This window comes from Leptinotarsa decemlineata, unplaced genomic scaffold (genome assembly GCF_025532065.1).
Source record: "Leptinotarsa decemlineata unplaced genomic scaffold, Ldec_3_MD MMD2_tig00001064_RagTag_RagTag, whole genome shotgun sequence".
NCBI classification, from domain to species: domain Eukaryota; kingdom Metazoa; phylum Arthropoda; class Insecta; order Coleoptera; family Chrysomelidae; genus Leptinotarsa; species Leptinotarsa decemlineata.
The window spans coordinates 7478822-7501729 of NW_027412558.1; the positions used below are offsets into that span (position 1 = coordinate 7478822).

A 22908-nucleotide genomic window follows, 5' to 3' on the forward strand; every position below is an offset into this window, starting at 1 on the left:
ACTAAATCAATGACCAGTCGTCAAACAGGAAAACTTATAATGGGTCAATATGAAAAAATAAAATTGGTGATGGTTTTTCGAAGACGAAACGCCGGATTAAAATTATGTGAACGCTATTATGTACAGCTTGAGACAATGTGTTTTCATATTTTAATATCTTCTTAAATAACGTCAGAAAAACATTCCAAAGAAATTGTCGAATTTTGATTCTTTGAAATATCTCCGGAACTAATTGGAATTTTTCTAAATGTAGAAACTTCATTAGAGTAAGCTAAAATGGACAGATTTTTCATTTTCCCATGCAGGTCCTCCTTGGATATATGATATATAATATCGAAAGGATGACCGATTTTGATACAATGCTGAATCTTCATTTTTCAAACACGTCCGTTGAATAGATCTTTGACAAACACTCAGAAAAAATCACAAACACGATCCCAAGTAACAAGCAAGAAAAACGAACTAGAACTCATGGAAAACATGAAGCACCGATGATGACGAAAATCCAAACTGAGCTAACCTCTCGACGTGTCAAATAATAACAAAATGAATGCCGCGAGCGCACGCGCATGATTTTCGATCAAGAACGTACAAATTCAAAATAAATGAATTCCTGAAAAAGAGAAGTGTGCCTATATAGTTGTAAATCTTCGAATATGTATGAAGTTACCGAATGTTAATTCGATATCTGATTTTTTGTTGTTTCAGATTTTAAAATGCCACTGCTTTCGAAGAAAACTTTTGCGAAACCCACGAAAAGACCCGCTAAAGCGTTTAAGCAACCAGTACTAACGCACAAAAATATCGAGAAAATTCTGGGCGAAGATACTGAAAAACCCAGGCGACATTCCAGTAATGCATCATCCAAAGCCTCATTTAAGGACAACAATGTCGAGCTGGGAAGTAATTCTTCGAAAAAATGTTTGAGCGAGTCCCTATCTTTTGAGGAATCCCAGCCTGAGTACAAATCTGAAGATTTATCGTACCGAATGAACGAACCAGCTGTGAAAGATGCCTACTTGAAGTTCGTTAAAAGTTTCAGTCAATCGAACAAAGGTAATTCTAATGAAAACAACTTTTCTCTCACATTTTTCTAACCAAATTAGCATCGTTAGGAGATGAAAGAGAGTGGAATTTATTGGTCATTAAAAATTTCACAATTGCATAAAAAAATACTTATAAAATCTTATTGGACTAGTCAGAACCCAAATATTAAGCTCAATATAAAATTACTGGAGACATATATGTAAATTATGCCCTGTAACTGAGGGTGTTAAAATACCCCGACAGTGGTATTTTATTTATAGCTCTGAGCCAACTCAGTACTGCTAACAGGACCTTCGAGATACCGGGAAGAACTTTCTTCATTGTAAGCCTTGTATCTGTATCCTGCCTACTTTGAATTTTTTGTTTTTTATAAGCAGAACTTCTGTCCGAGCACGTACCATATTAGTGCCTCTGGCATTATTTTAACTTACATTTTCTACGCACTTCTTCATTGGAATTTTCATATATCCCAATATTTCTAACGTTCTTAACTTGCAGGCAACAGCACACTTTTTTGCATATGCAGGACACTCTTGGGGGCTATTAATCTTCTGGCATGTATTTTTCTTATAATTGTTACTATTTTATCTAAAAAGTTTCTTCTAAACTATTATTACTTCAGTGATATGATCTTGGAACATAAGAGTCTTTTGTTCACAATGTTAATTGGTCCTGCAGAAATGGATAGCCTGAAGTTGCATTCCTTACGCCCACAAGCTCAGTTTTCATGAGACTACACAGAATTTATTCCATTGAAATTACAACTCTTAATCAATCAGTTAAAATGTTGTCCTAAAGTTTCACCCTCTTTGTAGCACTTATTTACTAGGGATCTACATACTATTCAATAAGTTGCAAAATTAAATTATATTCATTTTGTGTAGCCAGTATACCTGCAGATTCTGTACCAATTGTATTTTTTGAGTTGGACAGCTTTACCTCATTGGCGGATTGATTTTGACTCGTGGCAAGATGAAGATGAAAGGAAGTCTTCCAGAATTTCTACTGAGCGGCAATTTTTCCCTTGGATATTGAAATCTGGTGTCAACTTGATTGGTCCGCTCATCGAATCAATAGGTTTGTTCTGGTTCTCAGTTTTACTGTTTCGAATCGTCCTAAATCAGTGAGTCAGTTGTGGATTGAAAAGGTTTATGCGATGTGTTCAGTATTCAGTTGGATAACTGCTTTCTGACCGTTAGGAACAGTCCGGGCAGAGAACCAGAACAGGCCTCATATTTCATATTGTACTTATAAACTTCCTTGAGTAAACAATTTACAAGCTTCTCGACCTATGAATATGAATCTATACTTTCTTTTTTCCTGAATTATTCGTTCTGGCAACTTCGTCATGTTCAATTCCGAATGTTTTAATAAAAAGGCCTCTTAATTTGAACTCATTCTAATTTATTACTTCAAGACATCCTCAGTTCATAAATTTTTTGCATGGTCATCGAATGAACCTCAAGTCTTGAAGTTAATTTATTGGACTGAGTTGAAAGTATCGAAACTATATATTTTTGGTCATACACTATTAAACATCGAAGGAAGAAAGAAGTACACGTCATTGGAAATTATTTGCAAAGATGTGTAGATCATGCACATGAATATCATTCAGGTACAAACTGGAAAACAAATCTATCTAAAATAACTACTTCGAAAATTATGACTTGAATTCAAAGGAAATAATTTTTTTCATTCAATTTGTACTCCAAACGTTCATAATGGCATTGAAACAGATCATTCTCGGAATGTTAATTCGTATGTTAAATTTTGTAGATTTCCTGTAACAGATATGTTTCAATTCCATTATGAATGTTTGGAGAACTAACTGATAGGAAAAATTGATTTCTGTGTAATTCAATATTCATAAACTTGAAAGTAGTTCAAATTGCAAGCATATATTTTTAGGAGAGATTAATTTTTGGGAATGAAAGATTTTGGCTTTCTCTATACTTCTCAATCTTGATACAAAAAATGTAAGAATCTTCTAAAGAAAGGAAGGAAGCAATCAATTTCAGAAATTAACTCTATATGAAGATGTGTAGGCAAACAAGTAGCTTTCAGACAAAAACTGCAATAAAAAACCCTGTCGAAACAGCTATTTTCATAAAAACATTGAATTGCACGAAAGAAAAATACTTTCGAAACAATTACTTTTATATGAACGCTGAATTATATGAAAAACATTCCTTCTATTCCGTTCGTATTCCAAACATTCATAATGGAATTGAATCAGATATCATTCACAGGATTCCTACACAATATAATCAATTAAAGAGGATGACAGTGTTCCATGTAGGTGAAATTTGCTTTTTTCATTAATTATATCGTGTAGGAATCCTGTGAATGATATCTGATTTAATTCCATTACGAATGATTGGAATACAAAAGGAATAAAAGGGATGTTTTTCGTATGTAGGCTTTCATAAAAAAGTATGTTTTTCGAAAGTATTTTTCTTTCGTGCAATTCAGTGTTTTTATTAAAATAGCTGTTTCAATAGGGTTTTTTCTTCCAGTTTGTGCCTGAAGCTACTTCTTTGCATGACCTATACATCTTTATATAGAGTTATTTTTTTTAATTGATTGCTTCCTTCCTTTCTTTGAAAGATTCCCATATTTTTTGTATCAAGATGGAGAAGTAAAAAGCCAAAACCTTTCTTTCCCTTGAAAGTAGTTATTTCAGACTATTCATTCCAGTTTATATCTAAAAGTAACTTCTGTGCATGAACTACACATCTTTGTAAAAATGTTTTGCTGATATATTTAATTACTTTGTTGCCATTCAGAAGTTTTCCACGTTCTATACATATGATGATGAAGTATAAAGTGGTTTTATTAAAAAAACTGATCGCTCCTGAAAAATTTTTTTTCTTTCAATTAAAGGTGATTCGATTTGTTCGACTCCAGCAACAAAGGCGGACAGCATCTTATCTAAATCCTTGGAGGATCTGTTTAAATCTTTACCTGCCGACGAAGCTGAAGCTTCTGGAACCAGTAAACAGAAGATTCTTGATTCAAGTGAATCCCTTTCGCAAGAGGTTCTAAATCGTAAAGAGGTGAAAGACGCGTATTTGAAATGTATGGATCAGTTCATGGGAGAAGAAAAGTTCGATTTCATGAAGAACTTCAAGCCAGCGAAAAAAAGAGCGAAATCGTTCAAAAATTCGCCTGAAAAAATCAAGATTCCCAAACAGACGAGCAATTCCTCAAAAATCTCCAAAGACAAGAACATCACAAACTCCAAGAAGGTCAATAATGAGGCCGGTAAGAAAAGAAAGCTGCCAGAAGATGGAGCACTTGCGAAAACTGATCGCAATAAAGAAAAAACAGGGAGGAACTCTAAAGAAAAGAAAACCAAGCAGGAAAATATTTCACTTTACGATAAAATGATATTAATTCAAGAGTCCCGAAACGTAGGACTTTATGCCATATGTGATATTTGCGATAAAGCACGGTACCTGCCTGACGTTACAGATCCTCTTGATTTACCCGACAAGTGGTACTGCTCAATGAACCCGGACGAAAAGCATAACAATTGTAATTCGCCCGAAGAGGTATATGAAGAGGAGGAATACTTGGTTGAGAAGTTGTATAATGCTGGCAGTATTGTTTGGGCAAAAATTGGTAGCTATCCTTGGTGGCCAGCTATGGTCGAAGACGACCCAGACTTCGAAACTTATTTTTGGTTGGAGAAGGATATTCTGCTACCGGTGAGTGGTCTTATGTTTGCTGTTTTTTTCGATATCCTTAAATCCTTTTAGAGTTTTTTCAAGGTCCAGAACTTAACGACCTGTTGAAACTAAATTCAACAGTGATAACCTTTTAATTTTGAATTCAAAGATTTTAGCACTTGATCAAAAGTTAATCATGTTTAAAAGTGAACATGCCTCTGGCTAATTTCTCAGCATGACAGGCTGTTAACCGAATATATTCAAAGCTCAATAGTTTTTTACCCATATATATAAAATCTATTATTTCTTTGTCATTATATTCGTAGAGGTTATCAATATAACCATACAAAAGTTCAAGGTTAGTTATTAATGTCACCAAGTACGAACTTTTACTAATAGTACTAGTCTCAACAAATACAAACTTTTAAAACAATATTTTATGTTCAAATGGAACAAAAAAAAGAGTAACAAATTTATGTCATCTGCATTCATAGTTTCAATGAACGAGAAATTCGTTTTGTGAAAGTTGTAGATTTCACTAAGGAAAAAGTTTTCAGTTATTTTTTCAAATGATTTTCTGATTAACATACGCTCACTATTTCATTTATTTGTTTATCAAATACAAGTGATAAGCTAAGGCACTAATAATTAGGGTGCAATTTATTTTCTGGGACATTTATGATGTTATGTTCATATAGAATTAGAAATATAATGATACTTGATTAAAAATGGTCTAACAATATAGGAACCAATCCTTCATAGTGCAATGAAGGACTATGAAGGATTGGACAATTCCTACATCTTTTGACCTCGGTAATTGTGTGTGCAAGTTCTGTAGCTCAATATCAAGCTGGCAAATCTCCAAATGATATTTTTTTTAGTCAATCTGTTTAAATAAGCATAATAGATTATGTGATTGCAGTAGATAGTTCCATAATTTTTCCTGTACTCATGCAACATATTTGGGATTTAGCTCAAAAACACCAATTCTTTTTTCTTCAGACTTGGTACCACGTCACTTTTTTCGATACCACTGAAGTCACTAGAGCCTGGCTCCGCCCGTCTTGTATAAAACCCTTCAAAATCAACATGAACAATTCGGAGTTTCAAACACCAAAATTTGACAAACATAAGTCTAGAATCGAAGAGAGTTTCAAACAAGCTGTCGAAGCCACAGAATTACCTCTAATAGAGAGGTTGAGAAAATATAGTTTCATTCAGAGATATCCTAAACTATCTTCTTCTACGAAGACGGTAGTAAACAAAAAACAATCTCAATCGAGACGAATGACCAAGAAGAATGAGAATGGATCAATAAAAAAGAAACCTAAAACGGTCAGAAGAATGTTGTCGTCCAAGGAGAATAGCTTGGTCGAGTGTGATAATATTTCGGATATACTGGACACTATGGATTTGCAGAATGAAGAGAATTTGAACATGAACAAAAAACAATCTCAATTGAGACGAATGACCAAGAAAAATGAGAATGGATTATTAAAAAAGAAACCTAAAACGGTCAGAAGAATTTTGTCGTCTAAGGAGAATAGCTTGGTCGAGTGTGATAATATTTCGGATATACTGGACACTATGGATTTGCAGAATGAAGAGAATTTGAACATAAATTTGTTACAGAGATCCATTTCTAACTATTCGCTTACATACTAGGTATGTAAGTTCAAAGTTGTTTTTCTCGTTTATTTTCAAGTTATGTGTTTTCTTCAACATTCAAAAATTGTTAATTTTTCAAGTTGTGTTAATATTAGGTATGTAAGTTCAAAATTGGTTTTTTCCTTGTTCTAATTATCGAATAAAATGAAATAAAAGCGTCAATGTATATTATATTTGTTTTAATATATTCAAGTATAGCACATTCAAATATTAAATTATCTTCCATATGGAAAAATTATTGGATCTATGCAAAGGCATCATAATTAAACGAATAAATTATATACAATCTCGAAATTAATAATAATCTATTTCCTAAATACTATTTGTGGTAGTTGGATAATATCACATTTACATGACGAATACTTTTTCCACCTTCTTGAAGGGGAATATATCCTTTGTCTTTGGGCAAATTATTTGTCCATTGTTTTCGCGCGCCATCTGTTGCAGTGCCTGAAGAAAATAACAAAAAGTAAGTATTGAGAACTTTACTGATTTTTGTTTTTCATCAATGTATTTCGTCTCAATGTCCATCTTGCACAGTTGCCTAGTTATTATTATCCGTGAGGTTAGCTTAGAAATGGTCCACTTATTTTTGATACTAAACTGTTGACATCGTTAACCTTTGGCAATAAATTCTATGAAATAATTCAGGTTTTCTTATATATGTCTATTCTCAACAATTAAATAAAAACACTGTATTTGACAAAGTGATGGAGAATAATTTTGGTTGTAGTTGAAGTTTCAGACATTCACTGATTGAAAAAGCAATAATAGATCTGAAATTTAAAATGGTTAATGTCTGCCGGAAAACAACTACTTTCCCGGCTAATACGACGCTGGGTATTAAATTATATCCGACAGACATTTATGCAAGATACCACAAAGAGGTTAGTTTCACAGATGTTTCTCGTTCATTCAATAGCAGGACCCTAGTTGATAATTCCAACACTATACTCTGTCCATCTAAGCTACGGAGTGCTCCGAAACATTATCATGCATAGTGCATGTGATCTCCCAGACAAGGCTGCTTGTACAGAGTCGCATTAAGGAACGACCAATTTTTTTTTATAATATGCGGCTGGGTATAGTAAATTTTTATTGTGGCGTGTAGGGACACAAATTGTCAGTTTCTTCAGCAGTATCAGTACTTGACATCTTAAAAGGTGTAAACTTTGAAATACTGTTTATGTATGCCGATTGCAGTTAAATCTATTAGGCCAGCGTAAAGAGGCCCATTTATTTTACCCGATAGATGCAAATGTGCGTGATCATGCTTTGATCATGCAACTATCTTTGTTTGGGTTACTTTTTTTGTTGGATGAATACAGTTCAGAGTTTTTCATGAATTATGTTTTTTGAGAAATTCAATTCCTCCTTTTTCTACTTACCCCAACTCAACAAGATGGATATTTAAATCAAATATACAAGGTGTTCCACTAAAATTTGAAACTGATGTCATGTGACCAGAATCAAAATGATTCTAAAATTTCAACAAAACTTGCTACGTAACAGTTACTACGACATAACCTGATTGCAAATTATTGACCACTCTCGATATTTTCATAGTGTGGAACAGCTGAATGTAAAATTCATTATTTCAATCACAGTGCATATTTGTAAAAAATCCTGAAATACCTGAAGATTTGAAAACTGTATCAAGATTTTTTTCCATAAATTAATCACTCCTACGAAAATATTACCCTTGCTATTAATCGAAATGAATGGTTATATCATTATCGAAGAAAAATTATATCTTCCCCACCTGTTCTCCGTAGATATGGCCATTGGGTAGCATCATTGGTTGATTGTTTTCGTTCATAGGCAATCCGCTGATATGGCAATAAAGGCGAGACTGCGAACAGTGAGCAAATGGTAAATGTTCGGCTAGCTCGTTCAAATATGGCTGACAAACTGGGCAGGTTGGATTCCTGTTCTCGCAGCTTTCAGAATAACACTGAGTACTAGGTGTTAAGGATAATATTACAAAGCAGCAATAAATATTTCACTATATTTAATAAAATAGGTAAAACTCAACCCTACAGCTTGAACTGTTTAAAAGTTACCCAGGTAGGAAAAACATTCTAAAACCGTTGAATTATTTTGTTGTTAACATATATAAGTATTTTTTAGAATGATTCATACTTATTATTCAGGAACCCTTTTTTGGCATTCTACTTCATTTTCAATATGTGAAAAATGGTAAATCTCCAAAGAAAAAATATTATGGAAATTGTTCGAGTCATCTACATACATAGCCTTGAGATACAAAGAAAACCTACATCTTCCTTACTGAGGAGTATTCCCATTTCTATATATTAGGTTGTTTCAAAAGTTTTATCCGTTTTATTGTCATGTTTTTTTATAGTTCCATATCTCAATAAATATTTATTATACTGTGTCGATAGAGAATTTTGTATTCTATAAATTGATGCTTTTCATTTTTTTCAAATTTTAATTTTGTACCTCTTTTCAGCTCATTACTAAATGATGTCTCTAAGAAATCAAATTGGGCCAAAGCGCTGCCGACACAGCCTCAAAAATTAACCAGGCATTTGGAAACGATAGTGTTAGGCTAGGCGCAAATTGGAAGCATGTTGGGTGACGCAGCACAGCGCGATCTTTTGTAACCCATGAAAACCAACAGAATAGCGCAAGTTGGCGCCACCGGACACGAGATGGCGCCACTAGCGTGACACGTGGCACAGTGGTTGAGACATAGTTTTTCATGCCAATTCTTTCGGGTGTCGCCAAAGGTTTTGTATTGCACAACATTGCGTTTTCCGGTTTTTCATTGTTTCTTTGTTGTTTATTTTTTAAATTCAAAGTTATGGTTGAGAAAAAGTTAATTGAGGCTGTGAGGGCATACAAAGAGCTGTATGACCCCAGCGATGCGAATTACATAAAAACAAAATGCAAAATCAGGATGGAATGAACTTGCTGAAGAACTCAATTTGAAAGATGGTTTCATTCAATTCGGAATTGATTACTAAAATCAGCATCACTCATCTTCTTTGTTATCATAAATTGTCCACATTTTTTCCTTTCCAAGAAAAAATCGTTGTTGGGTGATTTTACTTTATTAACTAGCAAACAATAAAGCAAAAGTTCGTGTCCGCATCAGTCGGATTCCGATTCCGAACTCAATAAAAGCAATGATTTTCTAACTCTGTCAGACATAGCGATATGATTGTCACTTCGAAACTGCATTCAAATTACAGATCATCCACGCTACGCGTATGACACGTGCGTCTCATTCAGTTCAGCTCACATGTGCTCAATTTGCCCTCAGCTTCAATAAATGCACAGTTCGACTTTGGTTTGCAAAGTTTCGTTCTGAAGATTTTAGCCTCGAAGATGAGATCGACCAACATTAATTCAGAATGAGGGTTTGAGAACTGGGCGTCAGCTCCCATGCGGTTTTTGATGGTTCAAAATGTATTGGAAAGGTAAAAAAGCTCAAAAAGTGGTTGCCCTACGATTTGAACGATCAACAGAAATTGTCACGTTTCGAGGTCTGTTCTTTGCTTATGCGCGACCAAAACAATCCTTTTTTAGATCGTATCGTCACGTGTGATAAAAAGTCGATCCTCCAACAATAGGCCATTAAGGAACTTCCCAAAGGTGAAAATCCACCAAAACAAGACCATGGTTACTGTATGGTGATCACTGACTGGTTTAATTCACTATAACTTTCTGTAACAAAGTCAAATCATCACAACAGAGTTCTATTGAGAGGAAATCGACAAAATGTACCGAAAATTGCGTCAGCAGCAGCAACCGGCACTGGTCAACAGAGGAGGTCCGATCATGCTACACGACAACACCCGTCCGCACGTTTCACAAAACACCGTCCGAACGAATTGAGCGTCCAAGTTCTGCCTCACTCACCATAATCCACAGACTTCCCGCCAACCGACTACCATCTTTTCAAGCACTTCGATAACTTTCTCAGCGGTAGATCCTTCGCCAATCATGACCAGACAAAAACGGACTTCATAGAATCTCGAGCACAAAATTTTATGTTGGCGGAATTATCCGACTCGTATTACGTTGACAAAAGTGCGCTTATTCAAATGACTCTAATTTCAATTAAATTGAATAAGTATTCACTGAGATATTACAGTTTAAAGTAGACTCATAAAAACGGACAAAACTTCTGAAAATTATTGACGCGTAAATTGAAAGGCCATGAAAGTTTTTTCCCCCAACATAAGTTGAAATGAACTTACTACTTGCACAATTTACACATTCATATAAAATTGTTGGGAGAAATTCTGAAACAATCGGTGTCTTTTGTAAAGGATATGGCGTCTTGAGTGCCGACAAGCCAGCTTGCAGAGCAACAGTGAAAACAGACTGTGTAGCAAGTTGGAAGAGTCTGTAATTTTCTTGGCGAAATTGTTCAATAAGTGTGTCCCATCTTTTGACATCAAACAAAGCTTTGTATGGAGCTAGATCTGAAAACATAATAAAGTAAAATATGGGACCTCCTATAAAAATTTTATCAAAATTATATTACAAGCAACTAATATAGCCGAAAGAATCCTTATTTCCAAAATGATTATGATTTGAGAGATAACCCGTCATGAGAAAAAAACTAATTTATGAGAGAAGTGGCAATAAAATTATCTGTACCTTTTCACTGATAATATACAGGGCTATTCAAATTCGTTTATGTACATGGGGATCTCGTAAATGATAAGAGATAGAGTGTCGGTTAAATTGTGGCAAAGTTGTGTATTTTAGAGACCTATTCAATGATGTAAAGAAATCGAATATAGCTCTTTTGGTTCTGGAGATAAACAGGAAAAACCAAAAAATCCCAAATTATTTTTTTGCCTATATCTTCTTTATTCGCAGACATATTGAAAATCTGTCCACATTTTGCTATTGGCACTTGATGTGGGCTCTCAGAATATATCCATGAATCTTTTATACAGGGTGTCATCTGACTTGGGCCACCCCCATCTTTGAATTTTTAAATACGGACCTGTATTTTTGTTGTAGTTTTTGGATCGTAGACGTTCACTTTTTACTGAGAAATTAAATTATATTTTATATTTCCGGATATTTCCGTATTATTTGATTATAATTGGGTGAATTATTCCTTTTTAAATTACGGCCCTGGAAATTGTTTGACTGAGTTGAATAAAAACAAAATAGCAACTTTCACGTCTCCCTATGTATTGTAGAGTTTTTCGAGAGTTTTTTTTTTTCATTTTTAGGAACCTATTCATATTTTTTTCCCTTGCTTTGAGCATTTTCTACAATGAACTTCGAATAAGAAAACCTTTTATGATTATTTGAAACATATTTACATCAAAAATATATTATATGTGTTTTAATAAGCAGAAAAAGAAATGATACCAATAATAACATCCGTAATGAACACTATAATTGTAATGAAAATTGAAATGAAGTAATTTATATAGGTACCCAAAAAAATTATTGGCGCAATAAATGTTCGAATTGGAGTCCTTCCATTTCGAGAAATTTTTTAAACTCGGTTTTTAATATTACTTATTGCCTTTAATACACTTATTTGCTGCATTGTTGCGAAATTATTCAAAATCCTCAATCTCGAGTCTTCCACATTTTCTATCTCTCTACCAGCGTAAATCCTATTTTTCAATGTCCCCCATAGAAAATAGTCCAAAATAGTAAGATCTGGTGATCTTGCAGACCATCTTATTGTTCCATTATTTGTCTCCAATTTGAACATTTCTTTTTCATTATAATTGTAGTGTTCGTTTCGGATGTTATTATTGCTACAATTTTTTTTTCTGTTCATCAAAAAACATACAATATATTTTTGTTGTAGATATGTTTCAGATAATCATAAAAGGTTTTCTTATTCGCAGTTCATTGTAGAAAACGCTCAGAGCAATGGAAAAAATATGAATAGGTACCTGAAAATGAAAAAAAAACTCTTGACAAACTTTACAATGCATAGGGAGACGTGAAAGTTGCTATTGTGTTTTTATTCAACTCAGTCAACCAATTTCCAGGGCCGTAATTTAAAAGGGAATAATTCATACAATTATAATTGAAGTGAACGTCTACGATCCAAAAACTACAACAAAAAATACAGGTCCGTATTTAAAAATTCAAATATAAGGTGGCCCAAGTCAGATGACACCCTGTATAAAAGATTCATGGATCTGAGAGCCCACATCAAGGCCAATAGCAAAATGTGGACAGATTTTCAATATGTTTGCGAATAAAGAAAATATAGGCAAAAAAATAATTTGGGATTTTTTGGTTTTTCCTGTATATCTCCAGAACCAAAAGAGCTATATTCGATTTCTTTACATAATTGAATAGGTCTCTGAAATACGCAACTTTGCCACAATTTAACCGACACTCTATCACTTATCATTTACGAGATCCCCATGTACAGAAACGAATTTGAATAGCCCTGTATATAGGAACAGTTTAGTTAAGAGTGACATCCGTAATAAAATGATACATTACAACGTCGTTATTTTCATAATAATATAAAACAGAAATACTTGAATTAAAGGATTCAGCCCAATAATAAAACGAGAATTTACAAATTTTTGAAAATATTACATACATACATAAATGCCTACAAGAGAGGCATTTATGTATGTAATGTAATAATGTACTAGTCATTAAAGAAATCTATTTATTTTTATTATTTGGGCTCATTTAAATTTCCTCATTTTATTATTTTGCAGAGCTCATATATTAAAATCAAGAAACAGTTTCCTCAAAATAATTCGAAGAACATTGTAAATTAAGACCTCATTGAGGTTTACTGCACTTCAAGCAATCCAAAGGATAGTTATACTTTATTTTTACTTTAAATCAATGAATTTTGTGTAATTTCAGTTTTTTTTTGTCTTATTGTCAAAATATTCATGTATGTTAAATATTTCATAAAGACAATAAATGACAGCCAATAGCATAGCCTATAATTTCAGTCTTTCAAAAATAATTAATGCTCATAAAGTCATATCATCAATAAAAGTCTTCCCCACGATTTTATATTACAAATATTTTACTGTTTTTCAAAAGTATACCTGTGGTAACTGGAAAAGCTAGCAGTGCCATAACTTGCTGAATAGTGACAAGATGTTCCTCTTCAAAACTCGGAAAATGCTTCCGAGCATGCTTGATGGCATCCATTCTTCGCTCACTTCGAATCAACTCAACGAATTCCTGTATTCGCAAATTGAACTCCATATTTGATTTCAGTTTGCGCAACTTAGATTTATTATCGTGGCACCAAAGAAGGCATTTATTCGTTTCTCTATGAGCTAATGACCTTTCCACTTCACGGGATGTTAGGAAAATATCTAGAAAAGAAATTGATATCACCATTTTGAAAAATTTTGTGAAATGCCATTTTTAAGGAGCACCCCAATATCTCCTCTAATCCCTGAAATAAGTATCAGAGCAATTCCACTAATACGTGTAACATTTTAACTGTAGGGTTATCCGCATTCTTTCCTATGCTTAAACTAAACCACAGCTAATTACTAGTAACTACATCTGGACCACTATCTTGAATTCGATAGAAAGAGCACTCTCTTTCTCATTCTACTCCTTAGTTTTTCCTGACTCCCTAAAAACACGGAATAGTTGACTGCAAGGGTGTAAGTTATATCTCAAAGTCTCAGCAATGACTGACTGGCGAGCTTCAGTTCACTTGCATTTATAATTTTAGATGGTGGTGGGGTTAATAGTGGGGATAGTGATGAGAGTATCCCTGCGAATGCTCACTCCTGATTGGTCCCCACTTTAGCTAGGTTGTTCTGTTTGGTCCACGCTATTGACAGATCCACTACTTTTCATCAAATTCAAATGCATAAAATTATGATACCACATAACCTATGTTTTCAACTGACAAGACGTGACGTTTGGTTATTTGATGAGAAGTCTTTGCTGAGATATGTTCCAAAAGTGACCAGAAATATTTTTCAGTAGTTCTAAAATCACCACTTTTATGAAACACAGTTTCCTGAAAGCTGATGAAACAACCGTGAAAATATTAATCAATAATTTGTTGCGGTGAGAGTGACAATTGGCGTATAACGACTTTTAATTTGTAATACTTGAACGGGTGATTAATAAAAAGGATATCCATACTTTTATGTTGTTTTCAGAAAAACAGAAAACGTTCTGATGAACGATAAAAGAAGTTTTTGTAAATTGTTCAGAGATATTCTCAAAATAAAATGTTCCTTGATTCAAAACTAAACCACTGAATAGATTTCATAGATGAATACAATACTTACTTTCAATCATCTACGAGGTGAACAAAGAAAATGTGAAAAACATTTTAAAAATATACTACTCCAAATAAAATAACTTTGCCTCTTAAAAAATGAACAGCTCATTCGATACAGTTTAACAACAAATGTGAGAAATGCCTCAGTACTGATGATAATTCAGCTTTTTTTACTATTGTAGCGCAGCATTACTTTCGTCTGTCATTTGTGCAAGTGTTTCGCCATACAATGGCTTCTTCAGGCATGTCTTTACTTCCCTTTACAATAAAGACACGCCTGAAGAAGGAGAAAACTTCACATTTATTTTCGTTTTTGAGTTTGAATGATGCAGAACTATTTTATGAAGAACGAAATTTTCTGACAAAACGATGGTATAAAAGTTTTCCATAAAAGTAGTTTTGAAGATTGAATTTAAAGCTAACGTACCAATATTCGTTAGGTCCTTGATATCGGATCTATCAGCCAAAGTGATTGCAGCATTGTAATATCCATTCCTGAGGAAGTACTCCACCATCATCCTATCTAGTCTTTTGCGTCTCCATTGATTAAAAGCAGCCACAGATAATGTACCACTTGGAGTCAAGGTATTATGCTCTTTCAAGTGCTCCAAACGGCGTTTGCAAACATTTGAAGCCGCTAGTTCTTCGGAAATGCTCTCTTCGGCTGTAATACACAGAGATAGGTACAATATAAGAATCCCACTCAGGAATGGAAGAATTTCTGTATGAAGATAACTAAGAAAGCAATGATTGGATTTTTGATTGACTTCATTTTTAACCTTACACCACAATCTGCAAAAAATAGGAAGTTATTAGGATATCTTTTAAAGGCAGAAAGAGGAGACTACTAGGCTCTTTTTGAAAAATTATGCAAAACGGTTTTTTTTAATAGTGTCAAAAACACAAAATTAGTCAAAAACTTGTCATATTCCGAAAATTTCACAACAATATGGTTAAAACTAGCAAGTAGAATTAGTAATGAGAACTATATTAAAAGAGTGGAAAATAACATACCATCAAATATAAAACACTTCTGGAACTATGTGAACAATAAACGGAAAAATTATGGCTTGCCTGACACAATGTACAATGGCGGTTCGATTTTCAAAAACGGTAATGAAATTTCAAATGCATTTGCACGACAGTTCCAATCAATTTATAAACCTAATACAAATAACCATTGATTACGAGAAAACGATAGAAATGAATAGTTGCTCAATCAATTTGGAAATTATCTTGAATAAATTATCTCAATTGAATCCAGATAAAGCACCAGGACCGGATGGAATACCAGCATTATTGTTGAAAAATTGTAGATTTGCATTGGCTAAACCGCTGTTGTTACTTTTTTCGGCTTCTCTTAATTTAGGAGATTTTCCCATTGTGTGGAAATCTAGTTACATTACACCAATTTTCAAGTCCGGAGACAGAGCAAACATAAAAAATTACAGACCTATAAGCATACTGAGTGCAATACCCAAACTACTGGAACACATTATATGCGACAGCTTAAAGTTTCCCTTTAAGCAAATACTCATTGATGAGCAGCATGGGTTTTCCCAAGGCAAATCAACAAACACCAATTTGCTATTATATTCTCAGCATATCTTGAATTCTCTGGAAAACAAACGGCAAGTGGACGTAATATACACAGATGTTTCCAAAGCATTTGATACGGTCAACCACAGTATCCTATGTGCAAAATTGACGGCAGTTGGTTTCTTTGGAAGTTTGTTAAGTTGGATCTCAAGTTACCTTTGTGACAGAACACAATTCGTGAAAATCAAGGGATTTGTATCTCGAGAAATCTCTGTTAGCTCGGGAGTACCACAAGGAAGCCACCTGGGACCATATTTGTTCAATCTTTTTGTTAATGACATTAAAAAATATATCAATCATTCTGAAATTTTGATGTTTGCTGATGATCTTAAAATATTCAGGACTATTGAATCCAAAGAGGACTGCTAGAAACTTCAAATTGATATTGAATCTTTCATAGATTGGTGTACTGATAACTGCATGGATGTCAATGCAACTAAATGCAAGAGTATGTCTTTCTCTCGATCAAGTAATCACTTCATCACTGAATACACAATTGAAGGTAAACCATTGGAATCTGTAAAATCTATATGTGTATTGTAGTCGATGCCAAAATGGATTTCCATCTCCATTATGAACATATCACTAGTAGAGCGATGAAAATGTTAGGCTTTATATGCAGATTAACAAAGGATTTCACAAATGTTAACTCCATAAACGCATTGTACTTTTCATTGGTAAGATCAATTTTGGAATACTGCAGTTGTGTTTGGTCCCCGAAATATGAACTTTACAGTTATAACATAGAGAAAGTTCAGAATAAATTCCTGAAATATATTGCCTTTAAACTGAGCATGCCTCTGATCGATCACTGACTCTCAGATATCCGTTTCAAAACAGATATATCAAAACTCAGTACTCGTGTAATTCATGCAGATATTATATTCCTCCATAAGTTGTTCAGTTCGAAAATTGATTGTTCAACTCTTCTTTCTGAAATTAAACTTTACGTACCTCCTAGAAGGACACGGAACAATCAAATGTTTGCAATCGACTTCCACAGGTGTAATTATGGTAAAATTTCTCCACTTTCTAGAATAGTTTCTAATGGCAATAAGGTTGATCTTGACTTATTTTATATTCCTGAATGTTCTCTTAGAAATAGATTGAAAAATATTCAACTGTAAATCACAGGAATAAGTGCTCAAATATTTCTTTTTAATTTATTAGTATAATTAAAGTTAGATTAGTATTAGTGTTACTTCCTAAAATGTATTGAATTCGTGTATACAAATTGGGGTTACCCGTAGATAAATAAATAAATAAATAAATAAATAAAAATAAAAAAAATTTTGAAAAAAATTAATAGTTTCAAAGTTGAATGACAATGCTTTTTTAGCTTTAATCAAATTCAGCACATAATTATGCAATGAAGTGAGATATTTGTGTTTTAAATTCAGTTTTAACACAACAGAAACTAATTTACTAATTTGATTCTTTTTCTTTGATTGTATAGAGTACCAAATTCGTTTCTGTTAACACAATACACAAAAGCTAATAAATCCATTAGCTTCAATCAAATTCATCACTGATTTTTTGTGATAAGGATCAAATTTGTAATTCAAATTATACAGGGTGTAACTGAATAAGTGTAAAACATTTAAGGAGGTGATTCCTCATCGAAAAAAAGAGAATATCTTTCATATAAAGAAAATTCAATGGAGCATCCCTTGTACATAAAATTTGTATAACAATTTTTTTCACAAGCACTGAAAAAGTTACAATATTGAAATTAACCTGACGTTTTGTACTACCAAAAAGACACTTAGCCAGTAATTTATTTGGTTCATCCCATGGTTGTAAGGGTTGGAAAACGCAACCCCTTAAATTTATTTCCAATGTAACTTTTTTTCTTATTACTTGTTTACCATTTAAAAATTTATTTCCAATAGCCTGTTTCATTCTAAACCAAAAATGTCTCTTGGGTTTTTGCCTAAAATAAACCAGTTCGCAGCAAAACATTATTTTACGAACAACTACAGGGATACATCGTCATAAATGCGAACTGGATTTATTGTTATTTTGTAGTTAGTGCCTGCATTAAACGATTAAAGGGTAATAAACAAAACTAATTTATTAATAACAAAACACACAACATGTAGAAATCATAGTAAATGTTCAATATGTCTACCTTCAGACATTACGCATGCATCTAGACGTCGGCGCATTGAGCCTCGTATTCGCTCAAATATTCCTGGAGTCTCTCTGATTACTTAAGTCCTCTACATAGCGAACAGGAGAACGATAAACCAAATGCTGTAAATGGCCCCAAATAGAAAAATCGAGAGGATTGAGAACCGGGGATCGAGCTGGCCAGTTCTGTGGTCCTCGTCGACCTCTCCACTGATTTGCATATGTTTCAGTTGAATGCTGACGTGCTACTTGACTGAAATGGGCAGTAGCCCCATCATGCATAAAAAACATATCCCTTCTGACGCCCAAAGGAACTTCCTCCAGCAGTACTGGATGCACTTCTCTTAAAAATTGAAAGTATGCCTCACCATTTAATCGAGGAGGTAGAAAATGAGGCCCAATTAAATCATCCCCAATAACTTCCAGCCACACGTTAAGAGAAAACTGTTCTTGATTATTAGTTTCGACAATAGCGTGAGGGTTTTCATCAGCCCATATGTGGTAATTATGAAAATTAATAATTTTGTACCGAGAAAAACTACATTCGTCGGTAAATTCTATCGTCTTCAGAAAGTCACAATTTCTTCTAATCATTTCCAGCATCCAATTGCAAAATTCAGAACGGTTCGGAAATTCTCGCGGTAACAGTGCCTGTACTCGTTGCAGATGGTAAGGGTATAAGAGTTGTTCCTTTAAAATTCGAAGTACTGTCATATGATCAATATTCAGCTGGAAAGCAATCTTTCTAGTACTGGTAGTAGGTTGTTCTTCAATCAAATCAAGTACTGCTTCCTCAAGCTGTGGTGTTCGTACTTCTCGATGGCGACCACAATCCTGAATTCTTTTGTCGAATGAACCATATTCTTGTAATCGTTGATGAAGTCGAGCAAGGATTCTATGTGAAGGATACTGCCGTTGAGGATACATTTCAGCATATCTTCTAGAAGCTTCTAACCCATTCCCCTGCGACAGACCGTAAACGTAATGCATATCAGCCATTTCCTCATTTGTGTATGCCATTTTAATAACAAGTGAATTATTAAAGTAACAAATTAAGAACAGAACAACAACACAATTAGTATTAATTCAATTTCGAAAATTCACAAAATGACAGCGTCATACCAATTTAATTGTCACTATCGGTAATAGCGACCTACTAGATAGATTAGTTTTGTATTTTCGCATTTATGATGATGTATCTCTGTAGTTGTTGGTAAAATAATTTTTTGCTGCGAACTGGTTTATTTTGGGCAAAAAATCCAAGAGACATTTTTTGTTTAGAATGAAACAGGCTATCGGAAATAAACTTTTAAATGGTAAACAAATAATAAGACAAAAAGTTACATTGGAAATAAATTTTAGGGGTTGTGTTTTCCACCCCTTACAACCATGGGGTAAACCAAATAAATTTCTGGCTAAGTGTCTTTTTGGTAGTACAAAACGTCAGGTTAATTTCAATATTGTAACTTTTTCAGTGCTTGTGAAAAAAATTGTTATACAAATTTTATGTACCCCCTTTAAGGGGCTGTATCTTAACAAGGGATGCTCCAATGAAATTTCTTTATATAAAAGATCCTATCTTTTTTTTCGATGAGGAATCACCTCCTTAAATGTTTTACACTCATTTAGTTACCCCCTGTATAGAAGCATGAAATAGGTAATATAGTGATTGATTCTGGATTGGAACCAATGTTCAGAAAAAACACAAACATATGTTGAATAAACTACAATTAATCACTGTTTACTCAAAAAGTTGCAATAAATACAGATTTTTTCATTAGTATGTAGGAGGTCAACATGGTTTTGGTATTTTATGAAACATACAATTCACGAATGATAAACATAAACATTTTTTCAGTTCTATGAGCGGAAATTTGGAGGACATCCGTATAGTACTTTCAATACTTACCGACACATAAAAGTTAAAGGGCCTAGTGAGTGAGTAGAACATTCAAGGTATGAATTTGAAGGTAAAGTAATATTTAGCTTTTAACTTTCTAAAAGTGTTTTAGTTAATATAACTATTGTGTTGAAATATATGCCCCTCTATGAGGAATAACTCTAAAAGGTAGGGTTTGTTGCGTTTTCACCAAAAGTAAATATTTTGGAAAATAGAAGACATTTGCTTTATCTACTTGTTTGATATCTTACCATATCTATAAAAATATATACAATTCAAATTTTAATAGTATGTGCTTACCTAGTAAGTAGGAAAAAATTGACAGGTCCAACGGCCCCACAGCAGCAAAAAATTTACCAAAACATTCACATCAAACTAGCTATTATAATAAAAAAGTAGCAGTCAATTATATGTACAATCAAACTATACTCATACCATTTTGTAATACACTATATTCTCAAACATAGGATGATATATTTTACACAAGTTAGTAGATATGTTCCTGTAATATTTTCAAAGGTTTTTTTCAATGGACCACTTACCCTTCCTCTTCAAAACCTGTAGTTTCTCAACCATACCGCCCAACAACGAAGATATGTCTTGGGCTTTAACTTCTGGGGAGTCCAAGGTGTCTTCTATCAAAGAAGCAGCTTGCTGTACATGTGAAACTTCTCTATCTAGTGCTTTTTGTGCTGTTCTAAATTTCTTATTGAGAATTTCATAAGGAACCTGGAGATACAAATGAGAACTGACAATGTAAAAGTAAGTGTATTCACCATATTGAATTTTTTTCAACCTTTAGTATTCAACCACTTATTTTCAAGTATTTGATAAAAACTACAGTACCAAAAAATATATTTTGACACTAAGTGACTTGGAATTTACTGGGTGTATACCTACTCATAAACATCATAGAATGTATTTCTGTATTTATCAGCATTATTCACTTTACTATCTGGATAGGTCACAAAGAATCCATTACTTTAATCAACTTCAGAAATTACTCATAACCATTTTATTCAAGAGTTTTCAATGTCAGACTGTATTACAAATAGAACTGATGTGATAATCTATGAATAATGTATAGGACACTACATCATTGATTTAAGAATATAGGTGGATTATCCAAAATCCCACTACATTGCAATTTGGCAGTAACCCACCAATAAATATCTTCAATTGAAAAATATTGTTCTTTAAATAATTGGTGACAATAATAACCAAGAAAATTAATTCCAATTTTTCATACTTACCTTCAAAGTGGGGTGTTCTAAAGATTTAACATCTGCCATTTTGAACCACAAAATGAAAACATAAATAAATGTACGTCCTCCAAATCAGCTGAGTGATAACTCCGTCAAATATTTTTCTTTCAACTTATTTGTCAACGTCAAGTCAGATGAAAATAATGATTTATTAAGAAAGTGGTTATACCTTACTCATAAAATATTCAAGAATTAATTAAAGCAACACGGACTTCCAAAAATTTTTGATAATTTTCAATATTTTTAATTTTATTTGGGCAGATGGCCAGCGACGTCACATACGTTTATTACGAGTAAAGGGAAGATCATGTTTGCTAATATTTCAGTAGATGGCGCAATCTGACACGTTTCTTATCTTTAATATTTTCGAAAAAATTGATACGGAAATTCATTTTCTAATCAGTAAACGCCAGAAATAAATTTGCGGCTCATATATCAGTGTCCAATTTTTATCAGACATTCTCAAAATGTTATATTTATGGGGGTGGAATACGGAGTATGCGAAAGTACCTAATACCTAATACCTAATTCGAAAGTAAAATTCAAGAACACCATTGATTTTTGTCAATAAAACTGCAGTCACAAATATTCAAATGGCAATAGTTCAATTTATTCAGTTAGGTATGTCCAAGAAAATATCTATCAAAGTGAATACTTCATCTGCTGCAATTGCGTTCCTCTCCGGATATTTTTCAATTATTTCGATAAAGATATCTTTGTCGAAAAGTAAGGCCGTCGCGTCGCTTTTCTTCATCTGGACAAGCTTCTAGAACAATAGAGTGCGTATGAAAGCAACAGATTGGCGCTTTAAACGATTTAATTCTCGAAAGATAATGAAATGGTTTTCACCGAATGCAACTGTCAATTTGCGTTTCTGTACTGTTAGTTGCATAACAAAAATGAACCTAGTACTGAAAATTTCACGTCCTCGTTTTACACATTGTTTAGGGCATGACGTAATACTTTTAATGCATTCGAAACGTGACTATTCCCTGCCGCTCATTCTATTGGTTAATTCCATATTTTCAAATCGTAGTAGCCTGATCTACCAAATTTTCAGTATATCTACTGATTTACACTCTTCTGGTTTTATTGATCTTCTGATTGATTGTAAAAATGAAAAAACATGATGTACATCCAATAAATTGTGTTATTCATATGAAATTATGGATTAGATTCTAGAAAAAAAAAAAAACAAACTCACAGTATTCAATACTTTATATTTTGAGGTGGCAGTACAATTTTGATTTCACAAAAATTATTGATGATAAAAATGTTTTATCAAACTAGAATCCAATGTCAACGGTGTAAAGTTAAAAATTGACCATAATAATAATTGTTGACAGATGCACAAACTTAACTAAGATT

The 22908-nt window shown here is 33.3% G+C and overlaps 2 protein-coding genes across 3 annotated transcripts; one reads left to right on the forward strand and one right to left on the reverse strand.

Moving 5' to 3' along the window:
• Nucleotides 1–535: 535 nt before the first annotated feature.
• LOC111518087 (uncharacterized) lies at nucleotides 536–6554 on the forward strand. 2 transcript variants are annotated; one of them, XM_023174433.2, is made up of 4 exons: nucleotides 536–658; nucleotides 709–1056; nucleotides 3931–4757; nucleotides 5721–6554. In XM_023174433.2, the coding sequence occupies exons 2-4, from the start codon at nucleotides 717–719 to the stop codon at nucleotides 6381–6383; spliced, it is 1830 nt and encodes a 609-aa protein (XP_023030201.1). In that variant the 5' UTR covers nucleotides 536–658; nucleotides 709–716; the 3' UTR covers nucleotides 6384–6554. The 2 variants fall into 2 exon arrangements, with proteins under 2 accessions (XP_023030201.1, XP_074031707.1); XM_074175606.1 differs by lacking the exon at nucleotides 536–658 and having other exon boundaries at nucleotides 666–1056.
• Kaz (E3 ubiquitin-protein transferase Katazuke) lies at nucleotides 6551–21842 on the reverse strand. The gene is made up of 7 exons (XM_074175607.1): nucleotides 21529–21842; nucleotides 20818–21004; nucleotides 15071–15307; nucleotides 13433–13708; nucleotides 10693–10843; nucleotides 8149–8344; nucleotides 6551–6836 (listed from the first exon to the last, which is right to left on the reverse strand). The coding sequence occupies exons 1-7, from the start codon at nucleotides 21565–21567 to the stop codon at nucleotides 6735–6737; spliced, it is 1188 nt and encodes a 395-aa protein (XP_074031708.1). The 5' UTR covers nucleotides 21568–21842; the 3' UTR covers nucleotides 6551–6734.
• Nucleotides 21843–22908: the final 1066 nt, after the last annotated feature.